General features: G+C 31.3%; 2 protein-coding genes across 3 annotated transcripts; one reads left to right on the forward strand and one right to left on the reverse strand.

Annotated features, from left to right (window-relative positions):
- Positions 1–1,057: 1,057 nt before the first annotated feature.
- pcgf1 (polycomb group ring finger 1) lies at positions 1,058–16,321 on the forward strand. 2 transcript variants are annotated; one of them, XM_072914880.1, is made up of 9 exons: positions 1,058–1,177; positions 4,895–5,000; positions 5,061–5,213; positions 7,632–7,703; positions 11,688–11,793; positions 12,649–12,691; positions 12,968–13,054; positions 13,121–13,201; positions 16,150–16,321. In XM_072914880.1, the coding sequence occupies exons 1-9, from the start codon at positions 1,091–1,093 to the stop codon at positions 16,198–16,200; spliced, it is 786 nt and encodes a 261-aa protein (XP_072770981.1). In that variant the 5' UTR covers positions 1,058–1,090; the 3' UTR covers positions 16,201–16,321. The 2 variants fall into 2 exon arrangements, with proteins under 2 accessions (XP_072770981.1, XP_061833284.1); XM_061977300.2 differs by having other exon boundaries at positions 12,971–13,054.
- Positions 16,322–20,882: 4,561 nt separating this feature from the next.
- lbx2 (ladybird homeobox 2) lies at positions 20,883–26,696 on the reverse strand. Its single transcript, XM_061976492.2, has 2 exons — positions 26,222–26,696; positions 20,883–21,322 (listed from the first exon to the last, which is right to left on the reverse strand). The coding sequence occupies exons 1-2, from the start codon at positions 26,694–26,696 to the stop codon at positions 20,883–20,885; spliced, it is 915 nt and encodes a 304-aa protein (XP_061832476.2).
- Positions 26,697–27,039: the final 343 nt, after the last annotated feature.

A 27,039-nucleotide genomic window follows, 5' to 3' on the forward strand; every position in this document is an offset into this window, starting at 1 on the left:
CCTCTCCATGTGGAGGAGCAGCGGCTTTACTTTGAGCTCCCCCCGGATGACAGAGCTTCTCACTTTATCTCTAAGGGAGAGCCCCGCCACCCGGCGGAAGAAACTAATTTCGGCCGCTTGCACCCTTGATCTTGTCCTTTCGGTCATGACCCAAAGCTCATGACCATAGGTGAGGATGGGAACGTAGATCGACCGGTAAATCGAGAGCTTTGCCTTCCGGCTCAGCTCCTTCTTCACCACAACGGATCGATACAGCGTACGCATTACTGAAGACGCCGCACCGATCCGCCTGTCTATCTCACAATCCACTCTTCCCCCACTCGTGAACAAGACTCCGAGGTTCTTGAACTCCTCCACTTGGGGCAAGATCTCCTCCCCAACCCGGAGATGGCACTCCACCCTTTTCCGGGCGAGAACCATGGACTCGGATTTGGAGGTGCTGATTCCCATCCCAGTCGCTTCACACTCGGCTGCGAACCGATCCAGTGAGAGCTGAAGATCCTGGCCAGATGAAGCCATCAGGACCACATCATCTGCAAAAAGCAGAGACCTAATCCTGCAGCCACCAAACCAGATACCCTCAACGCCCTGACTGCGCCTAGAAATTCTGTCCATGTGCAATCTACTAATAAAAATTCCAATCAATCAATCAATCCACCTCTCCAATGTCCTTTTTCATCCTTTAACCAGTGTCATCAAACTAATGTCGTTCATGTCTTGATCTGATTTACATTTATATATGATCTTGCAGGTATCTTCCATAATCTTGTTCCTCTTTTCTATTCCTTCACTCTTTATGAACTCAACTTTCCTTCATGCCCTCCTCTCCCCTTCTTTCCTCTCCCCCCTCTAGTCCTATCCATGTCCATACCTTCCTCATACATCCCCTCACTACTTCCATCTCCATCCACTCACAAATCACTTTATGCTCCACCGCCAAAAAGCTTCCAGACACTCTCACTGTCAGCCACCGCTCCTTGGTTCACTTCCGCTTCCGGCGGCCGACGTCTATTTATAAGATGTCTATAAGACCCGCCTCCTTCGAGGTGCACACTTCCGGTTTACCCGGAAGTTCGCTCACTTCCCAAAGATGGCGGAACAAGGTCCGATGGCCATAGCGATGCGGCTCAGGAAGCAGCTGCAGACCGTCTACAAGCTGGACCCGCTGCGGAACGAGGTGAGCGGCCGTGCTTGTCGGCGAAGGCCGCTTGTGGGCGGCGGAGGCGCCGCCGGGGCGACTTTAGAAGCCGCTGAGCGCGATGCTCGGGAGATGCTGGAGCGTCTGAGCATGCGTTGTCCTGCCGTGTCAAAGTCCGCCACGCTCGGCTTCCGCGTCGGGGAGACGAGCCTCGGTCGCCGGTCCTCCGGGGACCGAACATTCTTCTGTTTTGTCGCTTGTCGGGTGGAAAAAGGCAACAATTTGACGGAGTTGCTAGCTGCTAACTGCTAACTAGCAACTCGCGTGTGTTCTTCTTAAAAGTCCGATCGATACAACACAACATCTTGATAAACCACTAAAATCGCGTCAAAGTACTCTTTGTGTACTTTTGTTGTAATATACGTCTCTAGTACATAATATTAGCAGGGAATCTTGTCAAAGTACTCTTTGTTTACATTTGTTGTTATACACGCCTCTAGTACATAATATTAGCATTTAAACTTGTCAAAGTACTCTTAGTGTACATTTGTTGTAATACACATCTCTAGTACATAATATTAGCATTAAAACTCGTCAAAGTACTCTTTGTGTACATTTGGTGTACTACACATCTCTAGTACATAAAGTTAGCATTAAAACTTGTCAAAGTACTACTTATGTACATTTGTTGTAATACATGTCTCTAGTTCATAATATTAGCAGTAAAACTTGTTAATGTACTCTTTGTTTACATTTGTTGTAATACACGTCTCTAGTACATAATATTAGCAGGGAATCTTGTCAAAGTACTCTTTGTTTACATTTGTTGTTATACACGCCTCTAGTACATAATATTAGCATTTAAACTTGTCAAAGTACTACTTGTGTACATTTGTTGTAATACACATCTCTAGTGCATAATATTAGCAGGAAAACTTGTCAAAGTACTATTTGTTTACATTTGTTGTAATACACATCTCTAATACATAATATTAGCATTTAAACTTGTCAAAGTACTATTTAGGTACATTTGTTGTAATACACATCTCTAGTACACAATATTAGCATTAAAACTTGTCAAAGTACTCCTTGTTTACATTTGTTGTTATACACGCCTCTAGTACATAATATTAGCAGGAAAACTTGTCAAAGTACTCTTTCTTTACTGTGTTGTAATACACGTCTCAAGTTTATAATATTAGCAGGAAAACTTGTCAAAGTACTCTTTGTGTACATTTGTTGTAATACACATCTCTAGTACACAATATTAGCATTAAAACTTGTCAAAGTACTCCTTGTTTACATTTGTTGTTATACACGCCTCTAGTACATAATATTAGCAGGAAAACTTGTCAAAGTACTCTTTGTTTACTTTGTTGTAATACACGTCTCAAGTTTATAATATTAGCAGGAAAACTTGTCAAAGTACTCTTTGTGTACATTTGTTGTAATACACATCTCTAGTACACAATATTAGCATTAAAACTTGTCAAAGTACTCTTTTTGTACATATGTTGTAATACACATCTCTAGTACATAATATTAGCATTAAAACTTGTCAAAGTACTCTTTGTGTACATTTGTTGTAATACACGCCTCTAGTTCACAATATTAGCAGGAAAACTTGTCAAAGTACTCTTTGTTTACATTTGTTGTAATACACATCTCTAGTACATAATGTTAGCATTAAAACTTGTCAAAGTACTCTTTGTGTACATTTGTTGTAATACACATCTCTAGTACATAATATTAGCATTAAAACTTGTCAAAGTACTCTTTGTGTACATTTGTTGTAATACACATCTCTAGTACATAATATTAGCATTAAAACTTGTCAAAGTACTCTTTGTGTACATTTTTTGTAATACACGACTCTAGTACATAATATTAGCAGGAAAACTTGTTAAAGTACTCTTTGTTTACATTTGTTGTAATACACATCTCTAGTACATAATGTTAACATTAAAACTTGTCAAAGTACTACTTGTGTACATTTGTTGTAATATACGTCTCTAGTACATAATGTTAACATTAAAACTTGTCAAAGTACTCTTTGTGTACATTTGTTGTAATAAACTGTACGTCTCTAGTACATAATATTAGCAGCAAAACTTGTCAAAGTACTCTTTGTTTACATTAGTTGTAATACACATCTCTAATACATAATATTAGCAGGAAAACTTGTCAAAGTACTCTTTGTTTACATTTGTTGTAATACACGTCTCTTGTTCATAATATTAGCAGAAAAACTTGTCAAAGTACTCTTTGTTTAGATTTGTTGTAATACACATCTCTAGTACATAATGCTAGCATTAAAACTTGTCAAAGTACTCTTTGTTTACATTAGTTGTAATACACATCTCTAGTACATAATGTTAGCATTAAAACTTGTCAAAGTACTCCTTGTTTACATTTGTTGTAATACACATCTCTAGTACATAATGTTAACATTAAAACTTGTCAAAGTACTACTTGTGTACATTTGTTGTAATATACGTCTCTAGTACATAATATTAGCATTAAAACTTGTCAAAGTACTCTTTGTTTACAATTGTTGTAATACACATCTTTAGTACATAATATTAGCAGGAAAACTTGTCAAAGTATTCTTTGTTTACTTTGTTGTAATACACGTCTCTAGTTCATAATATTAGCAGGAAAACTTGTTAAAGTACTCTTTGTTTACATTTGTTAGAATACACGCCTCTAGTACATAATATTAGCATTTAAACTTGTCAAAGTACTCTTTGTGTACATTTGTTGTAATACACATCTCTAGTACATAATATTAGCATTAAAACTCGTCAAAGTACTCTTTGTTTACATTTGTTGTAATACACATCTCTAGTACATAATGTTAACATTAAAACTTGTCAAAGTACTACTTGTGTACATTTGTTGTAATACATGTCTCTAGTTCATAATATTAGCAGTAAAACTTGTCAAAGTACTCTTTGTGTACATTTGTTGTAATACACATCTCGAGTACATAATATTAGCAGGAAAACTTGTCGAAGTATTCTTTGTTTACTTTGTTGTAATACACGTCTCAAGTTCATAATATTAGCATTTAAACTTGTCAAAGTACTCTTTGTGTACATTTGTTGTAATACACATCTCTAGTACATAATATTAGCATTAAAACTTGTCAAAGTACTCTTTGTGTACATTTGTTGTAATACACATCTCTAGTACATAATATTAGCATTAAAACTTGTCAAAGTACTATTTGTTTACATTTGTTGTAATACACATCTCTAGTACATAATATTAGCAGGAAAACTTGTCAAAGTACTCTTTGTTTACATTTGTTGTAATACACATCTCTAGGACATAATATTAGCAGGAAAACATGTCAAAGTACTCTTTGTTTACATTTGTTGTAATATACGTCTCTAGTACATAATATTAGCAGAAAAACTTGTCAAAGTACTCTTTGTTTACATTTGTTGTAATATCAATCAATCAATCAATCTTTATTTATATAGCCCTAAATCACAAGTGTCTCAAAGGGCTGCACAAGCCACAACGACATCCTCGGTACAAAGCCCACATACACGCCTTTAGTTCATAACATTAGCAGGAAAACTTGTCTTAGTACAACTTGTGCACATTTGTTGAAATACACGTCTCTAGTTCATAATATTGTCATTAAAACTTGTCAAAGTACTCTTTGTGTACATTTGTAGGAATACATGTCTCTAATAAGTTGTGTCAGGCAACAACTTTGTCACTTACATGCCGGTGTGTTTGCAGGAGGAGGTGAAGTTGAAGATCAAAGACCTGAACGAGCACATCGTGTGTTACCTTTGTGCGGGCTACTTCATCGACGCCACCACCATCACGGAGTGTCTGCACACATGTGAGTGTCCTCAGACGCCATGTTGTCAGCATCCTTCCTGACAATCTGTCTGCTCTCCAGTCTGCAAGAGCTGCATCGTCAAGTACCTGCAGACCAGCAAGTACTGTCCCATGTGCAACATCAAGATCCACGAGACGCAGCCTCTGCTCAACCTCAAGCTGGACCGCGTCATGCAGGACATCGTCTACAAGCTGGTGCCGGGCCTCCAAGAAAGTAGGTGAAGGAACATTCTTGTACGTGCTGAACACTTCATATAAGTACTATGTATGTATTACATACACTGCAAAAACTGAAATCTAAGTAAGATTAAATATGTCAAATAAGGGTGATATTTGCTTATTTTCTGTCTGATAAGATAATTCTTCTCACTAAGCAGATTTTATGTTAGAGTGTTTTACTCGTTTTAAGGGTTTTGGTCCTAAATGATCTCAGTAAGATATTACAGTTTGTTGCTGAGATTTGATGACCTACATTGAGTAAAACATGCTTGAAACTAGAATATCAACTGTTGCAAAGCTGTGTCATTAACACAAGTATAAAACTACTTTTTTAAAGTAATAATTTCTTACTTCAAGCGTGAAAAAAAATAATATCATTATGTCAAGATAATGGCACTAGCATTTACTTAATTTAAGAATATTTTTCAACATAATGAGCAATAAAAAAAAAACCTAACCCCAAATCTCAAAATTGCGCTCTACTGCAATTTTTTAATAAAACGCAAAAAAAACTGCACCTCGGAAGAAACAAAAAGACAAAACTGCCTGTAACTCCCACTGGGAAGGTCGGAGAGACATGAAACAAAAACCTCTATGTAGGTCTCACTTAGACCTACCGTATTTTCCGCACTATTAGCCGCACCTAAAAACCACAAATTTACTCAAAAGCTGACAGTGCGGCTTATAACCCGGTGCGCTTTATATATGGATTAATATTAAGATTCATTTTCATAAAGTTTCGGTCTCGCAACTACGGTAAACAGCCGCCATCTTTTTTCCCCGTAGAAGAGGAAGTGCTTCTTCTTCTACGCAAGCAACCGCCAAGGTAAGCACCCGCCCCCATAGAACAGGAAGCGCTTCTTCTTCTACTGTAAGCAACCACCCACCCGCGTAGAAGAAGAAAAAGCGCGCGGATATTACGTTTCATTTCCTTTGTGTGTTTACATCTGTAAAGACCACAAAATGGCTCCTACTAAGCGACAGGTTTCCGGTTCATGAAAAGACGCAATCTCTCCATCCGCACACGGACTACTATTTCACAGCAACTGCCTAAAGACTTTCAAGAAAAGCTGGCTACTTTCCGTGCATATTGTAAAAACAAGATAGCTGAAAAAAAGATCCGGCCAGAGAACATTATCAACATGGACGAGGTTCCAGTGACTTTTGATATTCCTGTGAACCGCACTGTGGATACAACGGGAGCACGTACGGTGAATATTCGCACCACAGGGAATGAGAAGTCATCCTTCACTGTGGTTCTAGCTTGCCATGCTAATGGCCAGAAACTTCCACCCATGGTGATATTCAAAAGGAAGACCTTGCCAAAAGAGACCTTTCCAGCCGGCGTCATCATAAAAGCTAACTCGAAGGGATGGATGGATGAAGAAAAGATGAGCGAGTGGTTAAGGTAAGTTTACGCGAAGAGGCCGGGTGGCTTTTTTCACGCAGCTCCGTCCATGTTGATATACGACTCCATGCGCGCCCACATCACGCTGGTTTTTAATATATTATTAAAGTTTGACTGACCTATCTGACTGTTTTTTTGACATTCCTTTAGCGCAGTTAGATGCGGCTTATAACACGGGGCGGCTTATAGGTGGACAAAGTTTTGAAATATGCCGTTCATTGAAGGCGCGGCTTATAACCCAGGGCGGCTTATGGTGCGGAAAATACGGTACATTTCATAAATTGACAAAATCAACAGGAAGTTTGCTATTCCCCCTTCAAAACAAATTTTTTGTAAAAACCGGTCACCTTCCTTCAAAAACGAACTCCTCTGAGCGCGTTTGTCGTTTCGCCTTCAAACTAACACAGGAGAGAGATTGAACCCTTGTGATTACAATGACAGAAGCGCTTTTTTTTCTAACTGCTCCGGTTTTGATTTTATGACCCTTCAAAGACCCACTGCGCTGCTGCTGCTGCGCTGCTGTTTTTTTAAGATGGCTGCTTAAAAGCAGGAAGCACCAACGTGCCCACACAATGCAGGCAAGGTAGGTACACTAGACAAAAGTCTTGGGACACTTCAGACTAAAAGTAGACAAAAGTATTGGGACACTTATGACTATCACTGGACAAAAGTATTGAGACATTTAGGACTAGCACCTGCCAAATACGCGGGCCCGACCAACGCTGCTTGCAGCTTTAATTTTACTTGTTTTGGAAAGTCTTGACAAGTCGAATTTTCTTGTTCTATTGGCAGATAATTTTGCTTAGTTCAAATAAAATACCCTTCATTTTTCCTTGTTTTTGAACACTGACTTTTTGGAGTGTAGTATTTGTTGCTTCTTGTATGTGATGAACATGTCTATACTGTAATACTACTATGTATGTATTACATAATATTTGTTGCTTCTTGTACGTGCGGAACATGTCTAACGTGTACCGTAATACTACCATGTATGTATTAACACAGGTGAGGACAAGCGAATCAAAGAGTTCTATCAGTCTCGGGGTTTGGAGAGAGTTCTTCAGCCTGCAGGTGATGGTGAGTTGGACACATTTCCAATGTTCTGATGGAACATGTCCAAAATGACACTTAAGGTTTGATTTACTAAGTATACTTTTTATTAGGGGTGTAACGGTACACAAACATTTCGGTTCGGTTCATTTTCGGTACAGTAAGAAAACAACAAAATATAAATTTTGGATTATTTATTTACCAAATTTGCAAAATCTTCCACCAAAAACATTTTTCTTAGTGGAATATTTGATGTGAAGTAATGGGAACCTGGGATAGGTCAATAATTCATAATAACATTGATTTTGATTCAATATTATGTTTTGAGCAATGACAGTTTGAAAGAAAAAAAAAACAGCCTTGTTTTATTAGTCAACATTGCAACTTTTTCTAAATTACATTTTTATTTCACTTTTGTTATGTTTTTGTTTATTTTAATAGTATTTTTAGAATGTGCCGTGGGCCTTTAAAACATTAGCTGTGGGCCGCAAATGTCCTCCGGGGCACACTTTTGACACCCCTGCTATAGATAATAAAAAATTAAATGTGATAAATCTATGGATAAAAAGCAGAGCCTGGCGACGCATGCGCGTTTATCATAACTCTCTCTCTCTCTCTGTCTCTGCCCCTCCCTCACCAATTCTGCTGCGTGCCCACAATTTGTTTTGTTTTTAACCCCTTCTTAACCCTGAACGTACATTGAAAATACACGCAACCCTAACTCAAAATGCCGGACATTTGAGGCATTTAAGAAACTCCGCCCTGTCAGCTCCGCAAAAGAGGACATGTCCGGTGAAAAGAGGACGTATGGTCAGTCTATCCTAGCCCGTTAGCTGCTAGCATGCCGTGTGTTGTGCCTCGGTGTGCTTTGTTTACACAACGTGCGTTACGCTACTTAATATGTCCGTGTGGAAACTCGTTCGGTACACCTCCGAACCGAACCGGAACCCCCGTACCGAAACGGTTCAACACAAATTCACGTACCGTTCAACCCCACTTTTTATATTTTATAATTGCGCGTACTATAACACGTGCAAACCTGATAGCACACAAGGCTGATCTACTAAACTTGTGAGCAGAACAAGGAGTACAATACATTTTTGCGTCAGTCCTCATAAATATGCAAATTATATGCTGATCATCGAAACGCGCACGATACTGGGAGGAGAAGATGCAAGTATAGGTATTTAGCGCACGCAGTGTGATTTATCAGCACTCACCAGCGTTAATTAGCAGGTGTGAGAAGGATCAGTGCTGGCGTTGCACAGACGCACAATCCTCCGTCCTACGGGAGTGTGGCAGCATTCAGAAATGAAAATATTAGACATCTTGTCTATTCAGCAACGTCATTTTATAATTTTATAGCTGCTAGAAGACTCATTAAAACAAATTTAATTGATGCATTGTGGTGTCATTTAATATTTTTTGTGACCTTTTTGTTTTTTCCACATATAATATATATTATCGAAATATTTCTTCTCTGAACAAAACTTCTTTGAGTATGCATTTTGAGCCAGAGTAAGTGCAGCCTCTCTCAAATGAGCACACCTTCGGCTAAAATGCCCATAAAAAGTGGTAGATGTCTCCTGCATGTTTGAAAACATAACAAAACATCACAGGTCGGCGCATAATAACATGAATGTGCAGTAAATGAGTGTCTCCATGGTGATGCCCCGTATCGTACACACCAAATACTCATTTAAATAAGGCGGTCTGCATCACTTTTCAATTGTACACACAGTCTTAGTAGATCACACACACACACACACACTATTTTATACTTTGTACACACTAATAGTCCACACTATTTTATATATTATACACACTAATAGTACACATTATTTTTTATATTGTACACACTATACTTTGTACACACTATTTTATACTTTGTACACGCTAATAGTACACACTATTTTGTATATTATACACACTAATAGTACACATTTTTCTATATTGTACACACTATATTTTGCACACACTAATAGTACACACTATTTTTTATATTGTACACACTTTTTATACTTTACACACACTATTTTATATATTTACCCACTATATTATACTAGTTTGTATACACTTTTATACTTTGTACACACTAATAGTACACACTATTTTATGTATTGTACACACTATTTTATATATGTACACACTATATTATACTAGTTTGTGTACACTATTTTATACTTTGTACACGCTAATAGTACACACTATTTTATATATTATACACACTAATAGTATACATTATTTTTTATATTGTACACACTATACTTTGCACACACTAATAGTACACACTATTTTTTATATTGTACACACTTTTTATACTTTGCACACACTATTTTATATATGTACACACTATATCATACTAGTTTGTATACACTTCTATACTTTGTACACACTAGTAGTACACACTATTTTATGTATTGTACACACTATTTTATATATGTACACACTATATTATACTAGTTTGTGTACACTATTTTATACTTTGTACACGCTAATAGTACACACTATTGTATATATTATACACACTAATAGTACACATTATTTTTTTATATGTACACACTATACTTTGCACACTCTAATAGTACACACTATTTTTTATGTTGTACACACTTTTTATACTTTGCACACACTATTTTATATATGTACACACTATATTATACTAGTTCGTATACACTTTGATACTTTGTACACACTAATAGTACACACTATTTTATGTATTGTACACACTATATTATACTAGTTTGTGTACACTATTTTATACTTTGTACACACTATTTTATATATTATACACACTAATAGTACACATTATTTTTTATATTGTACACACTATACTTTGCACACACTAATGGTACACACTATTTTTTATATTGTACACACTATACTTTGCACACACTAATAGTACACACTATTTTTTATATTGTACACAATTTTTATACTTTGCACACACTATTTTATGTATTGTACACACTATTATACTAGTTTGTATAAACTATTTTGTACTTTGTACACACTAATAGTACACACTATTTTTTATATTGTACACAATTTTTATACTTTGCACACACTATTTTATGTATTGTACACACTATTTTATATATGTACACACTATATTATACTAGTTTGTATAAACTATTTTATACTTTGTACACACTAATAGTACACACTATTTTATGTATTGTACACACTATTTTATATATGTACACACTATATTATACTAGTTTGTATAAACTATTTTATACTTTGTACACACAATTTTTTATATTGCACACAATTTTTATACATTGTACACACTATTTTATATATGTACACACTATATTATACTAGTTTGTATAAACTATTTTATACTTTGTACACACTAATAGTACACACTATTTTATGTATTGTACACACTATTTTATATATGTACACACTATTATACTAGTTTGTATAAACTATTTTATACTTTGTACACACTAATAGTACACACTATTTTATGTATTGTACACACTATTTTATATATGTACACACTATATTATACTAGTTTGTATAAACTATTTTATACTTTGTACACACTAATAGTACACACTATTTTATGTATTGTACACACTATTTTATCCTTTGTACACACTAATAGTACACACTATTTTACACACTCTTATTCTTTGTACACACTATTTTATAGATTGTACACACACTTCACTTCCTGCTTGCGGCGTTCAACGCCCCCACCTTGACCTTCCCGCGCTGCGCAGAGGATTCTGGGAGACGTAGTCTCTTTACAGGCCCGGCCAACGCTAAAGCGCCAGACAAAAACTACACTCTGCAAGTTTTCCTTTGGCAGCGTCACACGAGGAGACTTTGGAAAGTGAAATACTGGCAATAAAACACAAAGATTGTTTCCGGAATAGCAACATGGCAGCGTCTCCATGGCGATAGAAGTGAAGGTCATTCTATCATGTTGTGTACGTGTAGACATGAGAGGTGGATGGTTGCTATTTAGACATTGTTCTGTTTCTTCTTCCTCCTCAGACTGCGTGTCAGACTCCTCATCTTTACCGTACACCAGCTTCGATCACGCCAAGGCACATTTTTACAGATACGATGAGCAGGTCTCGCTGTGTTTACAAAGACTAAGGTGACTCGTCATTCTTTTTATTACATGCAAACTCTAGTATTTTTATTGTTACGAATTGTTGGCCGTTTTCATTTTTACACACATTATTATTATTAATATGATGACAAATATTCTTCCGAAACATTATTCATGATTATTCTTAGTATTACACACACACTATCATTTGTATTACTATTACAAAGATATGCCTTTTTCATTTGTGCACACACTTTAATAATAAACAGCAGCATTATTAATAATATGATGATGGTAATTATTCATGATCATTCTTATTACGCACATACTATTAATAATATTACATAATGTCTGCCGTTTGTGTTCTTACACACACTGGTAATAAAAACAGCAAGTAATACATTAATAATGAATATTATTCATGATCATTCTTATTATACACAAACATACTCATTATTATTATTATTATTACAAATTATTTTCTGTTTTCATTTGTACACACACTAATGATAAAACAGCAGTAATAAACACATTATTAAAGAAATATATTATTCTCAAACAATATTAATGATCATTCTTGTTACACACTATTATTTTTATTTGTCCTTTTTGTTACACAGCAAGTAAAAATAATGAAAAGATCATATATATTAGTAGTATGATAATTATTACACACACTGTTACTTCGTACTGCTATTTTTATTATTACGTATTTGCCGTTTTTAATCTTACACACAATATTATTACTAGCTGTTATTGTTACACCTGCATCAGTAATATTTTGATGATGATTAGGAAGTCGTATGTATTTTAATCACCACACACTATATTCAGATTGTAATTATAATTATTATTAATGATGTCTTATTATTATTATTAATAATGTGTTTTTATGTGCAGTTCATCGCTGGCTGGGAAAGATAAAAGCAAAGTAGTTCTACAGGTTGGTACCAACACATTGGTCAAATACTACATCTCTAGTAGTACTACATAGTAATTGTACATGGACATGTTTTTTGCAACATAGACGATATATCTTTTCACCAGCAGAGGACAGCATTGTCCATAATAATAATAATCATATATCAGATTCATAGAACACTGTTTTCCAATGACTCTGACAAGTATTATTATTATTATTAATAATAATGTATCCAATTCATATATCACTTGTTTTTTAATGACTTGTGTTTTTGTTGTGAACGTTGTGTGCGCGCAGCAGAAGTTTGTGCGTTGTTCGGTGCGAGCGGAGGTGCGACATTTACGTAAAGTACTTTGTCATCGACTCAACGTGGAAAAACATCAGGTAACTTACCTGTAATATTAGTATTATTACTATGTATTTATTTACTGTGTGTGTGTGTGTGTGTAGGTGCAGATGTTGTTCAACAATGAGTCTTTGCCTGATCACATGACCATGAAAAGATTATGGCTGTCACACTGGTTTGGAAAGGTGAGACATCTTAATAATAATAATCATGTAATGATAAATACATGATTGTGTTTTTACAGAGCCTTTTAATGACAAATGATTTGATTGTATTTTCTTTTTGTCAGCTTTAATGATTATTTCAATAGATAAAAGGTGTAAATGTTTTGAGTTAAAAATGTATATATTAGTAATGTAGTGTTAAAAATGTATACTAATAATGTTGTGTTAAATGTATTCTAGTAATGTTGTGTTAAAATGTTTAATAGTAATGTTGTGTTAAAAATGTATACCAGTAATGTTGTGTTAAAAATGTATACTAGTAATGTTGTGTTAAAAATGTATACTAATAATGTTGTTAAATGTAATTTAATAATGTTGTGTTAAAATGTATAATAATAATGTTGTGTTAAAAATGTATACTAATAATGTTGTGTTAAATGTATTCTAGTAATGTTGTGTTAAAATGTATAATGTTGAGTTAAAAATGTATACTAGTAATGTTGTGTTAAAAATGTATACCAGTAATGTTGTGTTCAAAATGTATATTAGTAATGTTGTGTTAAAAATGTATACTAGTAATGTTGTGTTAAAAATGTATATTAGTAAAGTTGTGTTAAAAATGTATACTAGTAATGTTGTTAAAAATGTATACCAGTAATGTTGTGTTAAAAATGTATATTAGTAATGTTGTGTTAAAAATGTTTACTAGTAATGTTGTGCTAAAAATGTATATTAGTAATGTGTTAAAAATGTATACTAGTAATGTTGTGTTAAAAATGTATACTAGTAATGTTGTTAAAAATGTAAGTAATGTTGTGTTAAAAATGTATACTAGTAATGTTGTGTTAAAAATGTATATTAGTAATGTTGTGTTAAAAAAGTATACTAGTAATGTTGTGTTAAAAATGTATACTAGTAATGTTGTTAAAAATGTATACGAGTAATATTGTGTTAAAAAAGTATACTAGTAATTTTGTGTTAAAAATGTATACTAGTAATGTTGTGTTAAAAATGTATACTAGTAATGTTGTGTTAAATGTATTCTAGTAATGTTGTGTTAAAATGTTTAATAGTAATGTTGTGTTAAAAATGTATACTAGTAATGTTGTGTTAAAAATGTATATGAGTAATGTTGTGTTAAAATGTATATTAGTAATGTTGAGTTAAAAATGTATATTAGTAATGTTGTGTTAAAAATGTATACTAGTAATGTTGTTAAAAATGTATACTAGTAATGTTGTTAAAAATGTATACGAGTAATTTTGTGTTAAAAAAGTATACTAGTAATGTTGTTAAAAAAGTATACTAGTAATGTTGTTAAAAAAGTATACTAGTAATTTTGTGTTAAAAAAGTATACTAGTAATGTTGTGTTAAAAATGTATACTAGTTATGTTGTGTTAAAATGTATAATAGTAATGTTGAGTTAAAAATGTATACTAGTAATGTTGTGTTAAAAATGTATACTAGTAATGTTGTGTTAAAAATGTATACTAGTAATGTTTTGTTAAAAATGTATATTAATAATATTGTGTTAAAAATGTATACTAGTAATGTTGTGTTAAAAATGTGTACTAGTAATGTTGTTAAAAATGTATACTAGGAATGTTGTGTTAAAAATGTATATTAGTAATGTTGTGTTAAAAATGTATACTAGTAATGTTGTGTTAAAAATTTAAATTAGTAATGTTGTGTTAAAAATGTATATCAGTAATGTATACTAGTACGGTAATGTTGTTAAAAATGTATACTAGTAATGTTGTGTTAAAAATGTGTACTAGTAATGTTGTGTTAAAAATGTATACTAGTAATGTTGTTAAAAATGTATACTAGTAATGTTGTTAAAAATGTATACTAGTAATGTTGTGTTAAAAATGTATACTAGTAATGTTGTGTTAAAAATGTATACTAGTAATGTTGTGTTAAAAATGTATACTAGTAATGTTGTTAAAAATGTATATTAGTAATGTTGTGTTAAAAATGTATATTAGTAATGTTGTGTTAAAAATGTATATTAGTAATGTGTTAAAAATGTAAATTAGTAATGTTGTGTTAAAAATGTATACTAGTAATGTTAAAAATGTATACTAGTAATGTTGAGTTAAAAATGTATACTAGTAATGTTGTGTTAAATATGTATACTAGTAATGTTGTGTTAAAAATGTATACTAGTAATGTCGTGTTAAAAATGTATACTAGTAATGTTGTGTTAAAAATGTATACTAGTAATGTTGTGTTAAAAATGTATACTAGTATTGTTGTGTTAAAAATGTATATTCGTAATGTTGTGTTAAAAATGTTTACTAGTAATGTTGTGTTAAAAATGTATATTAGTAATGTTGTGTTAAAAATGTATACTAGTAATGTTGTGTTAAAAATGTATATTAGTAATGTTGTGTTAAAAATGTATACTAGTAATGTTGTGTTAAAAATGTATACTAGTAATGTTGTGTTAAAAATGTATACTAGTAATGTTGTGTTAAAAATGTATATTCGTAATGTTGTGTTAAAAATGTTTACTAGTAATGTTGTGTTAAAAATGTATATTAGTAATGTGTTAAAAATGTATACTAGTAATGTTGTGTTAAAAATTTATATTAAATATAGTTGTTAAAAATGTATACTAGTAATGTTGTGTTAAACATTTATATTAAATATAGTTTTGTTAAAAATGTATATTAGTAATGTTGTGTTAAAAATGTATACTTGTAGTGTTGAGTCAAAAATGTATAAGTAATGTGTTAAAAATGTATATATTAGTAATGTTGTGGTAAAAATGCATACTAGTACTGTTGTTAAACATTGTATACTAGTAAGTTTGTGTTAAAAATATATACTAGTAATGTGTTGAAAATGTATACTAGTAATGTTGTGTTGAAAATATGTACTGGTAATATCATGCGGGAAATGGTATACACACACACGGTAAAGTTGTGTGTAAAATGGGTAATGTTGTGTTGTTGTGTTGCAGGCGCAGCCCTTAGTGCTTCACTACACCATCAAGGAGAAGCGCAGCAGATAGAATTGACCTTCACATATTTTCTATTAGACATAATTCTATTTTAATAGTTTTTGTGTACAGCAACTTATTTTGGCTCTTTTGTATTTTTGGACAAATAAACGAAAAATGTAAGAATGATCAACGTTCGTCCACAATATTTCAAACATCTTACTTATGAAGGAGAATGCAAATGGACACTTTTTAAAATACATCAACAATTAAAGGGCTCACTTCCCGTTTTTGTTTATTTTTCACAATAAAAGTAAAATCAAATATTTATGATCTAGAAATATTGATAACTTATTTTTACTGTAAGCATCTTCATATTCCACTTTATCAATCATTTCATCTTTTATAATTATTAGCTATTCCACATCAAAAATCGATTGAATTCTTTTCAGAACGGTTCTTTTACTTTTGACAGGAGGAAATGAAATATTGTGTGCAGTGACTCCATGTGGCCGCTAGGTGGCAGGCTAGTGCTGCAAACGCTGAGCACGTGTTGGAAAAAAATGTTAATAATAAACAGATTGCAAAAAACAATCTTTTTGAAACATTAAAAACAAATTGAAGTTGAGATCACATTGGAATAAAAGTAATAATATTATGACAATTACTGTTTCATCTTAGGGACTAAAAGAAAACAAGTATTAATAATGTCACTTGTATATTTGTATTATTCATATGGATTTATAGTCGACTCCTCCCCCGCACACACGTGTGACGTCACTGCGAACTCAATGCTTACATCACGTGTTACTCAGGGCCGGCCCGTGGCATAGGCCGTATAGGCAAATGCTAAGGGCGCCGTCCATCAGGGGGCGCCACGCCAGTGCCACAAATGTTGGAGAAAAAAAAAAAAAAGTTGTTACTATTATTTCTAAATACAAAAAATAATCCCACGTTAATTAAAATGCAAAGTAAAGCCTATTTAATAGAAATATTATTTGTTACAACATTACGCCCCCCCCCCCCCCCCCCCCCCCCCCCCGCACGGTGCGCCCCCTCCCTTCCCGTATCATGACTCTTTTTGGACGTCACCACATCAAAAAATCAACACAAGATGTCAAAACGGCCAAAACTGTCAGGTGCCCAAGGAAGAAAAAAGAGAAAAGAAGAGGAGTAGAAACGAGAAAAGACAGAGGTAGCAGGTAGGTAACGTTAGCCTACATGAAATTATTTGTCTGTTACAGAATGTGATAGTAACCTGGCTTTTTAGCATTAAGCTAATGTTACATGATTCGGCAATTGCTAATCAATAAATAGCGAGTTCTGTTTTAACGTCGGGTTAATATTGTGGAGGGGGCTAAATTGTTATGGAAAATAATAATGTAACGTTAGGTAATTACAGTACTCCCACCTTACATTCCTCAGGGACATTTGTATTAGATCTTTTAAGCAGGTGTTTTTTGTTTACATTGTTATTGCCTTCTGGTTAGCTAATGTTTGCCCTGCAGGTAATAGTCACTTTTCCACCCCTTTATATATTAGGTATAGTTGTAAGTAAAAAAAAAATGTGGGGGGGTGCCACCTAAAATCTTGCCTAGGGCGCCAGATTGGTTAGGGCCGGGCCTGGTGTTACTTATTGTGTCTTTAAATTCTTATTCAACATTTTTATCACTTTAAATCGTATATTTTTCAAGAATCCCTTTTGTTGTTGATTTTGCAACTATTTATTTAAAGACGTGCAGAAGATGATAATAATATCCATCCATCCATTTTCTACCGCTTATTCGCAGGGAAACATATATTAAAATAATACATATGTTTATTTAGGAAACATATATGTTAAATTAATACATATGTTTATATAGAAAACATATATATTTAATTAATAAATATTTTTATTGAGAAAAGATATATATAATAAATTATTAAATATATTTATTTAGGAAATATATATTACATTAATACATATGTTTGTATAGAAAACATATATATTTAATTAATAAATATTTTTTATTTAGAAAAGATATATATTAAATTATTAAATATATTTATTTAGGAAACATATATTACATTAATACATATGTTTGTTTAGAAAACATATATATTAAATAATGGTGACTTAAATCGATATTATTCTTTTATTTAATAAAGACTGTTAAAAATGGGAATATTACTAACAAGACAGGAATATTCATAATAAAGGAGATGTTCAACTTGTAAATGTTCGACATAATATTGATGCAAACAGGAAGATGAAATATTAAAAGCAGTATATTTCAATAATACTGCAGTAGTGTATGTATATTTTCCAAATCAAACAGTAACAAGAATTAATTTATACTTTGAGATGATCAATGATTCATCTCCAAAACATTCAATGAAAAAAAAAGTTCAAGCTATATTTGAGTTCAAATGAAAGATTTTAGAATAAAAGCGCATATTTTCGCACTTAATTGAATTTAAACGTCATAAATGGTTTTATTCACGGCGGCTTGAAAGGAGGCCGATAATGCGCTGCGAGGCCGATAATGCGCTGCAAGGCCGATAATGCGCTGCAAGGCCGATAATGCGTCCCGAAGGCGGACGCGGACCATCAATCAAGTGGTCCGTGCAAGGAAGGAAAGATCGAACAAAGATTGTTTGCACTCAGTGACAAGAAATGAATGACTATGAATTATCATTTCACTTCTTGTTGCTGAAAGTTTCAATTATTTACAGCGAAAGAATCCAAAATAACATCAAACTCTTGTTTATCCTCCTCATATTATCATTATTATTTGTAATATTAATATTATTATTTCAGAAAGGACTTCAATCATTGAAATATTGTAAAGCTTTATTTACATGGATGCTGATTAAATACATTCAAATGATTTATATATTTATATAAATATACTGTGCGTGTGTGTGTGTGTATATATATATATATATATATATATATATATATATTGTTAAATACACAGAAAGAAGACGTGTCAAAAGCTGCATTGTTTCATCATTGTAATTATTAATATTATAATTATATCATCTGTAATTATTTATATTATAATTGTAATACTGTAACAATAATAATTATACCTGTAATTATCAATTATAACACAACCGTTACAATAATAATTATATATGTAATTATTCATGTTACAATAATATGTAATTATTCTAAACTGTTACAATAATACTGTAACAATAATAATTATATATGTAATTATTCACATTATAATACAACTGTAGCAATAATACATATATATGTAATTATTCATATTATAATAAAGCTGTCACAATAATAATTACATATGTAATTATTCATGTTACAATAATACTGTGACAATGATATGTAATTATTCTAAACTGTTACAATAATACTGTAACAATAATAATTATATATGTAATTATTCACATTATAATACATCTGTAGCAATAATACATATATATGTAATTATTCATATTATAATAAAACTGTCACAATAATAATTACATATGTAATTATTCATGTTACAATAATATGTAATTATTCATATAATAAAACTGTTACAATAACACTGTAACACTAGTTATTATATATGTAATTATTCATATTATAATAAAACTGTTACAATAACACTGTAACAATAGTTATTATATATGTAATTATTCACATTATAATAAAACTTACAATAATACTGTAACAATAATAATTATATATGTAATTATTCACATTATAATACAACTGTAACAATAATACATATATATGTCATTATTCGTATTATAATAAAACTGTCACAATAATAATTATATATGTAACTATTCATGTTACAATAATATGTAATTATTCATATAATAAAATTGTTACAATAACACTGTAACACTAGTTATTATATATGTAATTATTCATATTATAATAAAACTTACAATAATACTGTAACAATAATAGTTATATATGTAATTATTCACATTATAATACAACTGTAAGAATAATACATATATATATGTAATTATTCGTATTATAATAAAACTGTCACAATAATAATTATATATGTAATTATTCATGTTACAATAATACTGTGACAAAAATTTGTAATTATTCATATAATAAAATTGTTACAATAACACTGTAACACTAGTTATTATATATGTAATTATTCATATTATAATAAAACTTACAATAATACTGTAACAATAATAAATATATATGTAATTATTCACATTATAATACAACTAACAATAATACATATATATGTCATTATTCGTATTATAATAAAACTGTCACAATAATAATTATATATGTAATTATTCATGTTACAATAATACTGTGACAAAAATATGTAATTATTCATATAATAAACCTGTTACAATAATACTGTAACAATAATTATTATATATGTAATTATTCACATTATAATACAACTGTAACAATAATACATATATATGTCATTATTCATATTATAATAAAACTGTTACAATAATAATTATATTCATCTGTAATTATTCATGTTATAATTGTAATAATACTGTAACAATAATTAAATCACCTGGAGTGTTTTCCAGCGGAGTACACATATTAATAATAATAATAATAATAATAATAACCATCATCATAATAACACTTTTAGAGATTAAATCCACATAAAATAGTGATAGTGAATTTTGGCACGTGATAAAAACAAGTTTCAGGAATGAAAAGTCTTTTTTGTGATAAATTAAATGCAAGGTATAAAAAGTCTTCATTAGTTCCTTCTTTGACTCACAAAGTCCGTGCAAAAGTTGTCTCGGAGTGTTTAATCATCCACTTCGATCTCCTCCTCGTCCTCCGAGAACTCGTCAGTAGTTCGTCCTCTGGAGGAAGACGGCGACTGCAGGTGTGCCTCCTCCACCACCTGGTGCTCCTCCACCACCTGGTGCTCCTCCACCACCTGGTCCATGGCCACCAGCTTGTGCAGAGTCTGAGGTGTGATCTTCTTCAGAGACTCCACGTCCGCCTTCATCTCCTCCAAGTCCCGCTTCAGCTTGGCGCGCCGGTTCTGGAACCAGGTGATGACCTGGGCGTTGGAGAGGCCCAGCTGTTGCGCAATGTTGTCCCGGTCCGCGGGGGACAGGTACTTCTGGTACAGGAAGCGCTTCTCCAGCTCGTAGATCTGATGGTTGGTGAAGGCCGTCCGGGACTTTCTCCTCTTCTTGGAGTTCTGTCTTTGGCCCAAGCACGTCAGCTGCTCGCCACCTGGTGACGTCACACCCACTTTCACTTTCACTTTCACATGGACATGCAGTACATGCACCAACGTGTCACAGGTGCAAATATTAGGAAAAGAAAAGATGTTTGAAAAGAAATATTTATATACACTAATGTAGTAAAGAATACAACTGTATACATTTACACCACACTTGTAGGATCTCCATATATTATGTACTATATTTACACGAACAATACAATAATGTAGTATATATTTACATTACACTTGTAGTATCTCCATATATTCTGTAGTATATTAATATGAAGAATACAATAATGTAGTATTTACACTACACTTGTAGTAACTCCCTATGTTCTGTAGTATATTTACACGAACAATACAATAATGTAGTATATATTTACACAACATTTGTAGTACCTCCATATATTCTGTAGTATAATTACATGGAGAATACAATAATGTAGTATATATTTACATTACACATGTAGTAACTCCATACATTCTGTAGTATATTTACACAAACAATACAATAATGTAGTATATATATACATTACACTTGTATAGTATCTCCATATATTCTGTAGTATATTAACACGAAGAATACAATAATGTAGTATTTACACTACACTTGTAGTAACTTCATATGTTCTGTAGTATATTTACACGAACAATACAATAATGTAGTATATATTTACACTACACTTGTAGTAACTCCATACATTCTGTAGTATATTTACACGAACAATACAATAATGTAGTATATATTTACACAACACTTGTAGTAACTCCATATATTCTGTAGTATATTTACACAAACAATACAATAATGTAGTATATATTTACATTACACTTGTATAGTATCTCCATATATTATGTAGTATATTAACATGAAGAATACAATAATGTAGTATTTACACTACACTTGTAGTAACTCCATATGTTCTGTAGTATATTTACACGAACAATACAATAATGTAGTATATATTTACATGACACTTGTAGTAACTCCATACATTCTGTAGTATATTAACATAAAGAATACAATAATGTAGTATTTATTTACATAACACTATCCACAATTGCAACTCCATATGTTCTGTAGTATATTATCACGAAGAATACAATAATGTAGTATATATTTACATTACACTTGTAGTATCTCCATATATTCTGTAGTATATTTACATGAAGAATACAATAATGTAATATATATTTACACTACACTTGTAGTAACTCCATACATTCTGTAGTATATTTACACGAACAATACAATAATGTAGTATATATTTACACAACACTTGTAGTAACTCCATATATTCTGTAGTATATTTACACGAACAATACAATAATGTAGTATATATTTACATTACACTTGTAGTATCTCCATATATTCTGTAGTATATTAACATGAAGAATACAATAATGTAGTATTTACACTACACTTGTAGTAACTCCATATATTCTGTAGTACATTTACATGAAGAATACAATAATGTAGTATATATTTACATTACACTTGTAGTAACTCCATATATTCTGTAGTATATTAACATGGAGAATACAATAATGTAGTATATATTTACATTACACTTGTAGTAACTCCATACGTTCTGTAGTATATTTACACGAACAATACAATAATGTAGTATATATTTACATTACATTTGTATAGTATCTCCATATATTCTGTAGTATATTAACACGAAGAATACAATAATGTAGTATTTACACTACACTTGTAGTAACTCCATATGTTCTGTAGTATATTTACACAAACAATACAATAATGTAGTATATTTTTACACAACACTTGTAGTAACTCCATATATTCTGTAGTATATTTACATGAAGAATACAATAATGTAGTATATATTTACAATACACATGTAGTAACTCCATACATTCTGTAGTATATTTACACGAACAATACAATAATGTAGTATATATTTACATTACACTTGTATAGTATCTCCATATATTCTGTAGTATATTAACATGAATAATACAATAATGTAATATATATTTACACTACACTTGTAGTAACTCCATATATTCTGTAGTATATTTACATGAAGAATACAATAATGTAGTATATATTTACATTACACATGCAGTAACTCCATACATTCTGTAGTATATTTACACGAACAATACAATAATGTAGTATATATTTACATTACACTTGTATAGTATCGCCATATATTCTGTAGTATATTAACACGAAGAATACAATAATGTAGTATTTACACTACACTTGTAGTAACTCCATATGTTTTGTAGTATATTTACATGAACAATACAATAATGTAGTATATATTTACATGACACTTGTAGCAACTCCATACATTCTGTAGTATATTAACATAAAGAATACAATAATGTAGTATTTATTTACATAACACTATCCACAATTGTAACTCCATATGTTTTGTAGTATATTTACATGAACAATACAATAATGTAGTATATATTTACATGACACTTGTAGCAACTCCATACATTCTGTAGTATATTAACATAAAGAATACAATAATGTAGTATTTATTTACATAACACTATCCACAATTGTAACTCCATATGTTTTGTAGTATATTTACATGAAGAATACAATAATGTAGTAAATATTTACATTACACTTGTAATAACTCCATATATTCTGTAGTATATTAACATGAAGAATACAATAATGTAGTATATATTTACATCACACTTGGAGTAACTCCATATATTCTGTAGTATATTTATATGAAAAATACAATAATGTAGTATATACTGTATTTACATTACACTTGTAGTTACTCCGTATATTCTGTAGTATATTTACACGAACAATACAACAATGTAGTATATATTTACACTACACTTGTAGTAACTCCGTATATTCTGTAATATATTTACATGAAGAATACAATAATGTAGTATATATTTACATTACACTTGTAGTAACTCCATACATTCTGTAGTATATTAACATAAAGAATACAATAATGTAGTATTTATTTACATAACACTATCCACAATTGTAACTCCATATGTTCTGTAGTATATTTACACGAACAATACAATAATTTAGTATATATTTACATTACACTTGTAGTAACTCCATATGTTCTGTAGTATATTTACACGAACAATACAATAATGTAGTATATATTTACACGAACAATACAATAATGTAGTATGTATTTACATTACACTTGTAACTCCACATATTCAGTCGTATATTTACATGAAGAATACAATAATTTAGTATGTCAAATCAAATTACAATATTTCCATAAAGAATATTAGTATACTGTAGTATAGAATATAATTATACATTTTAGAACACTACACATAAATAATACTAGTAAATTATATTATTAGTACAGTATACCTACGATAGGATACTTACATAAACAGTACTAGTTTAAAATATATTTTCATCAAGAGTATTAGTTTATATTTCTACATAAATAACATTACTGTATTTGTAGGTATTTTGATCAACAATACTACAGTGTTGTGTATGGATAATACTGGTTTATGTAGTTCTATATACAACGAATAATGGTGTGTATGAATAATAACAGTATGTATAGTTGTATATAGAAAGAATAATGGTGTGTATGAAGAGTATACATTTTGAGATATATGCTGAATAAGTATATATATATATATATATATATATATATATATATATATATATATATATATATATATATATATATATGTATATGAGAAGAATTTGAGTGTATATATGTAAACAACAAAGTAATAAATAGTACCTTGAGCGGCTGAAATGACCTTGATTTCAACTCCTTCAAACATTTTACCGCCATTATTCTATCTATCTATCTATATATATGTATATATATATATATATATATATATATATATATATAGTCGAGGTTTCTGTGGTTTATCCATTATACAGTGCTCAATACCGGGGTAGAGCGGAATATATGTTAGGTCAGGAAAAAACACAGAGGCGATATCTTCCCTGCAAGCCTTTTTTGCAGGTTATATATCATATATCATTACATATATATATATATATATATATATACGTATATATATATATATATATATATATATATATATATATATATATATATATATATATATATTAAAAAAAAAAAATATATATATATATATGTATATATATATATATATATATATATATATATATATATATATATATATATATATATATATATATATATATATATATGTATGGGTATATATAAATATATATATAAAATGACATATGATAAATAATACAAAAAAATATATAAAATGATATATGATGTATCATACAAAAATAAATAAATAAATAAATTAAAAAAAAAAAAAATATATATATATATATATATATATATGTATGTGTGGGAATATATATATATATATATATATATATATATATATATATATATATATATATATATATATATATATATATATATATATATATATAATAAAATCCCCTGACGAGCAGGGAAACCTGTGTTTTTTCCTGACCTAACGTATATATGTGTGTGTGTGTATGTGTATATATATATATATATATATATATATATATATATATATATATATATATATATATATATATATATATATACACACGCATATGTGTGTGTGTGTATAGTTGTATATAGTTATATAAAGAAAAGAAGCAAGGAGTACCTTACACATGACTTATATGTATGTATATATATATATATGTATACTGTATATATATGTATATATATATATATATATATATATATATATATATATATATATATATATATATATATATATATATATATATATATATATATATACATATGTGTGTGCGTGTGTTTGTGTGTGTTTATATATGTAGATATGAATATGTATGTTTCTTTGGAGAATATAATATAATATATATATATATTTGTATATAAAAAAATAATAAATAGTACCTTGAGCGGCTTGAATGACGTTGACTTCGAGTCCTTTGAAAGTTTTACTAGCAAGTTCTTCCAGAGCGCACAGCGGCGACGAGGGCGAGCTGAGGCCGCCGCGGGCCGCATGAGAAGCGGACAACTTTTGCAACAAGGTCGGCGGACCGCCGGAAGAGGAGGAGGAAGAAGAAGACGACGAGGAGGACGAAGAAGACGAAGAAGAAGAAGAAGAAGAAGAAGATTTCTTCTTGCAGTTGGGTTTGTTAAGAATGTCTTCAATGCTGAAAGGTGTGAGAGGCTTGTTGGAGTTGGCGGGAGGAGGAAGTCTCTCCAGCGGGAGTCTCCTGCGCTCCTCCGGCCCAGAATGAAGTGTCTCCAGCGGGAGTCTCCTGCGCTCCTCCGGCCCAGAATGAAGTGTCTCCAGCGGGAGTCTCCTGCGCTCCTCCGGCCCAGAAGGACAGACTTTCATCTTCTTCTTGCTGCAGGACGTCATGGAGTTGGACTAAAGTTGGACGTTCAGGACATCTTCTCTCGACATCTTCCCCGCCAAAAGTCCCCGCCAAAGTCCGCGGCCGAAGTCCGCGGCAGGACACGCGCGGCGCGGAGACTCAGCGGGAAGAAGGCGCCAAAAGGAGGCTGGACGCTAAATACTTGATGCTGATTGGCTGAGGAGCAATTAGAGCGATCTTCACCTCTCCCCCTCCTCTTCCTCACTGCTGGCACGTGACGCACACACCATGATGAATATGATACCTTATTATTATTATTATAATACCATATATGATACATTATTATTATTATTAATATATCAAATGTGAGACATTATTATCATATCA

The sequence above is a fragment of the Nerophis lumbriciformis genome, linkage group LG16 (genome assembly GCF_033978685.3).
Source record: "Nerophis lumbriciformis linkage group LG16, RoL_Nlum_v2.1, whole genome shotgun sequence".
NCBI classification, from domain to species: Eukaryota; Metazoa; Chordata; class Actinopteri; order Syngnathiformes; family Syngnathidae; genus Nerophis; species Nerophis lumbriciformis.

Coding starts and splice junctions, on each gene's coding strand:
- lbx2 (XM_061976492.2), bottom strand. CDS start 26,696: ATGACGTCCTGCAGCAAGAAGAAGATGAAAGTCTGTCCTTCTGGGCCG. Junction 21,323..26,221: donor CGTCATTCAAGCCGCTCAAG/GTACTATTTATT, acceptor TGACGTCACCAG/GTGGCGAGCAGCTGACGTGC.
- pcgf1 (XM_072914880.1), top strand. CDS start 1,091: ATGGCGGAACAAGGTCCGATGGCCATAGCGATGCGGCTCAGGAAGCAG. Junction 5,214..7,631: donor GGTGCCGGGCCTCCAAGAAA/GTAGGTGAAGGA, acceptor GTATTAACACAG/GTGAGGACAAGCGAATCAAA. Junction 13,202..16,149: donor TGTCACACTGGTTTGGAAAG/GTGAGACATCTT, acceptor GTTGTGTTGCAG/GCGCAGCCCTTAGTGCTTCA.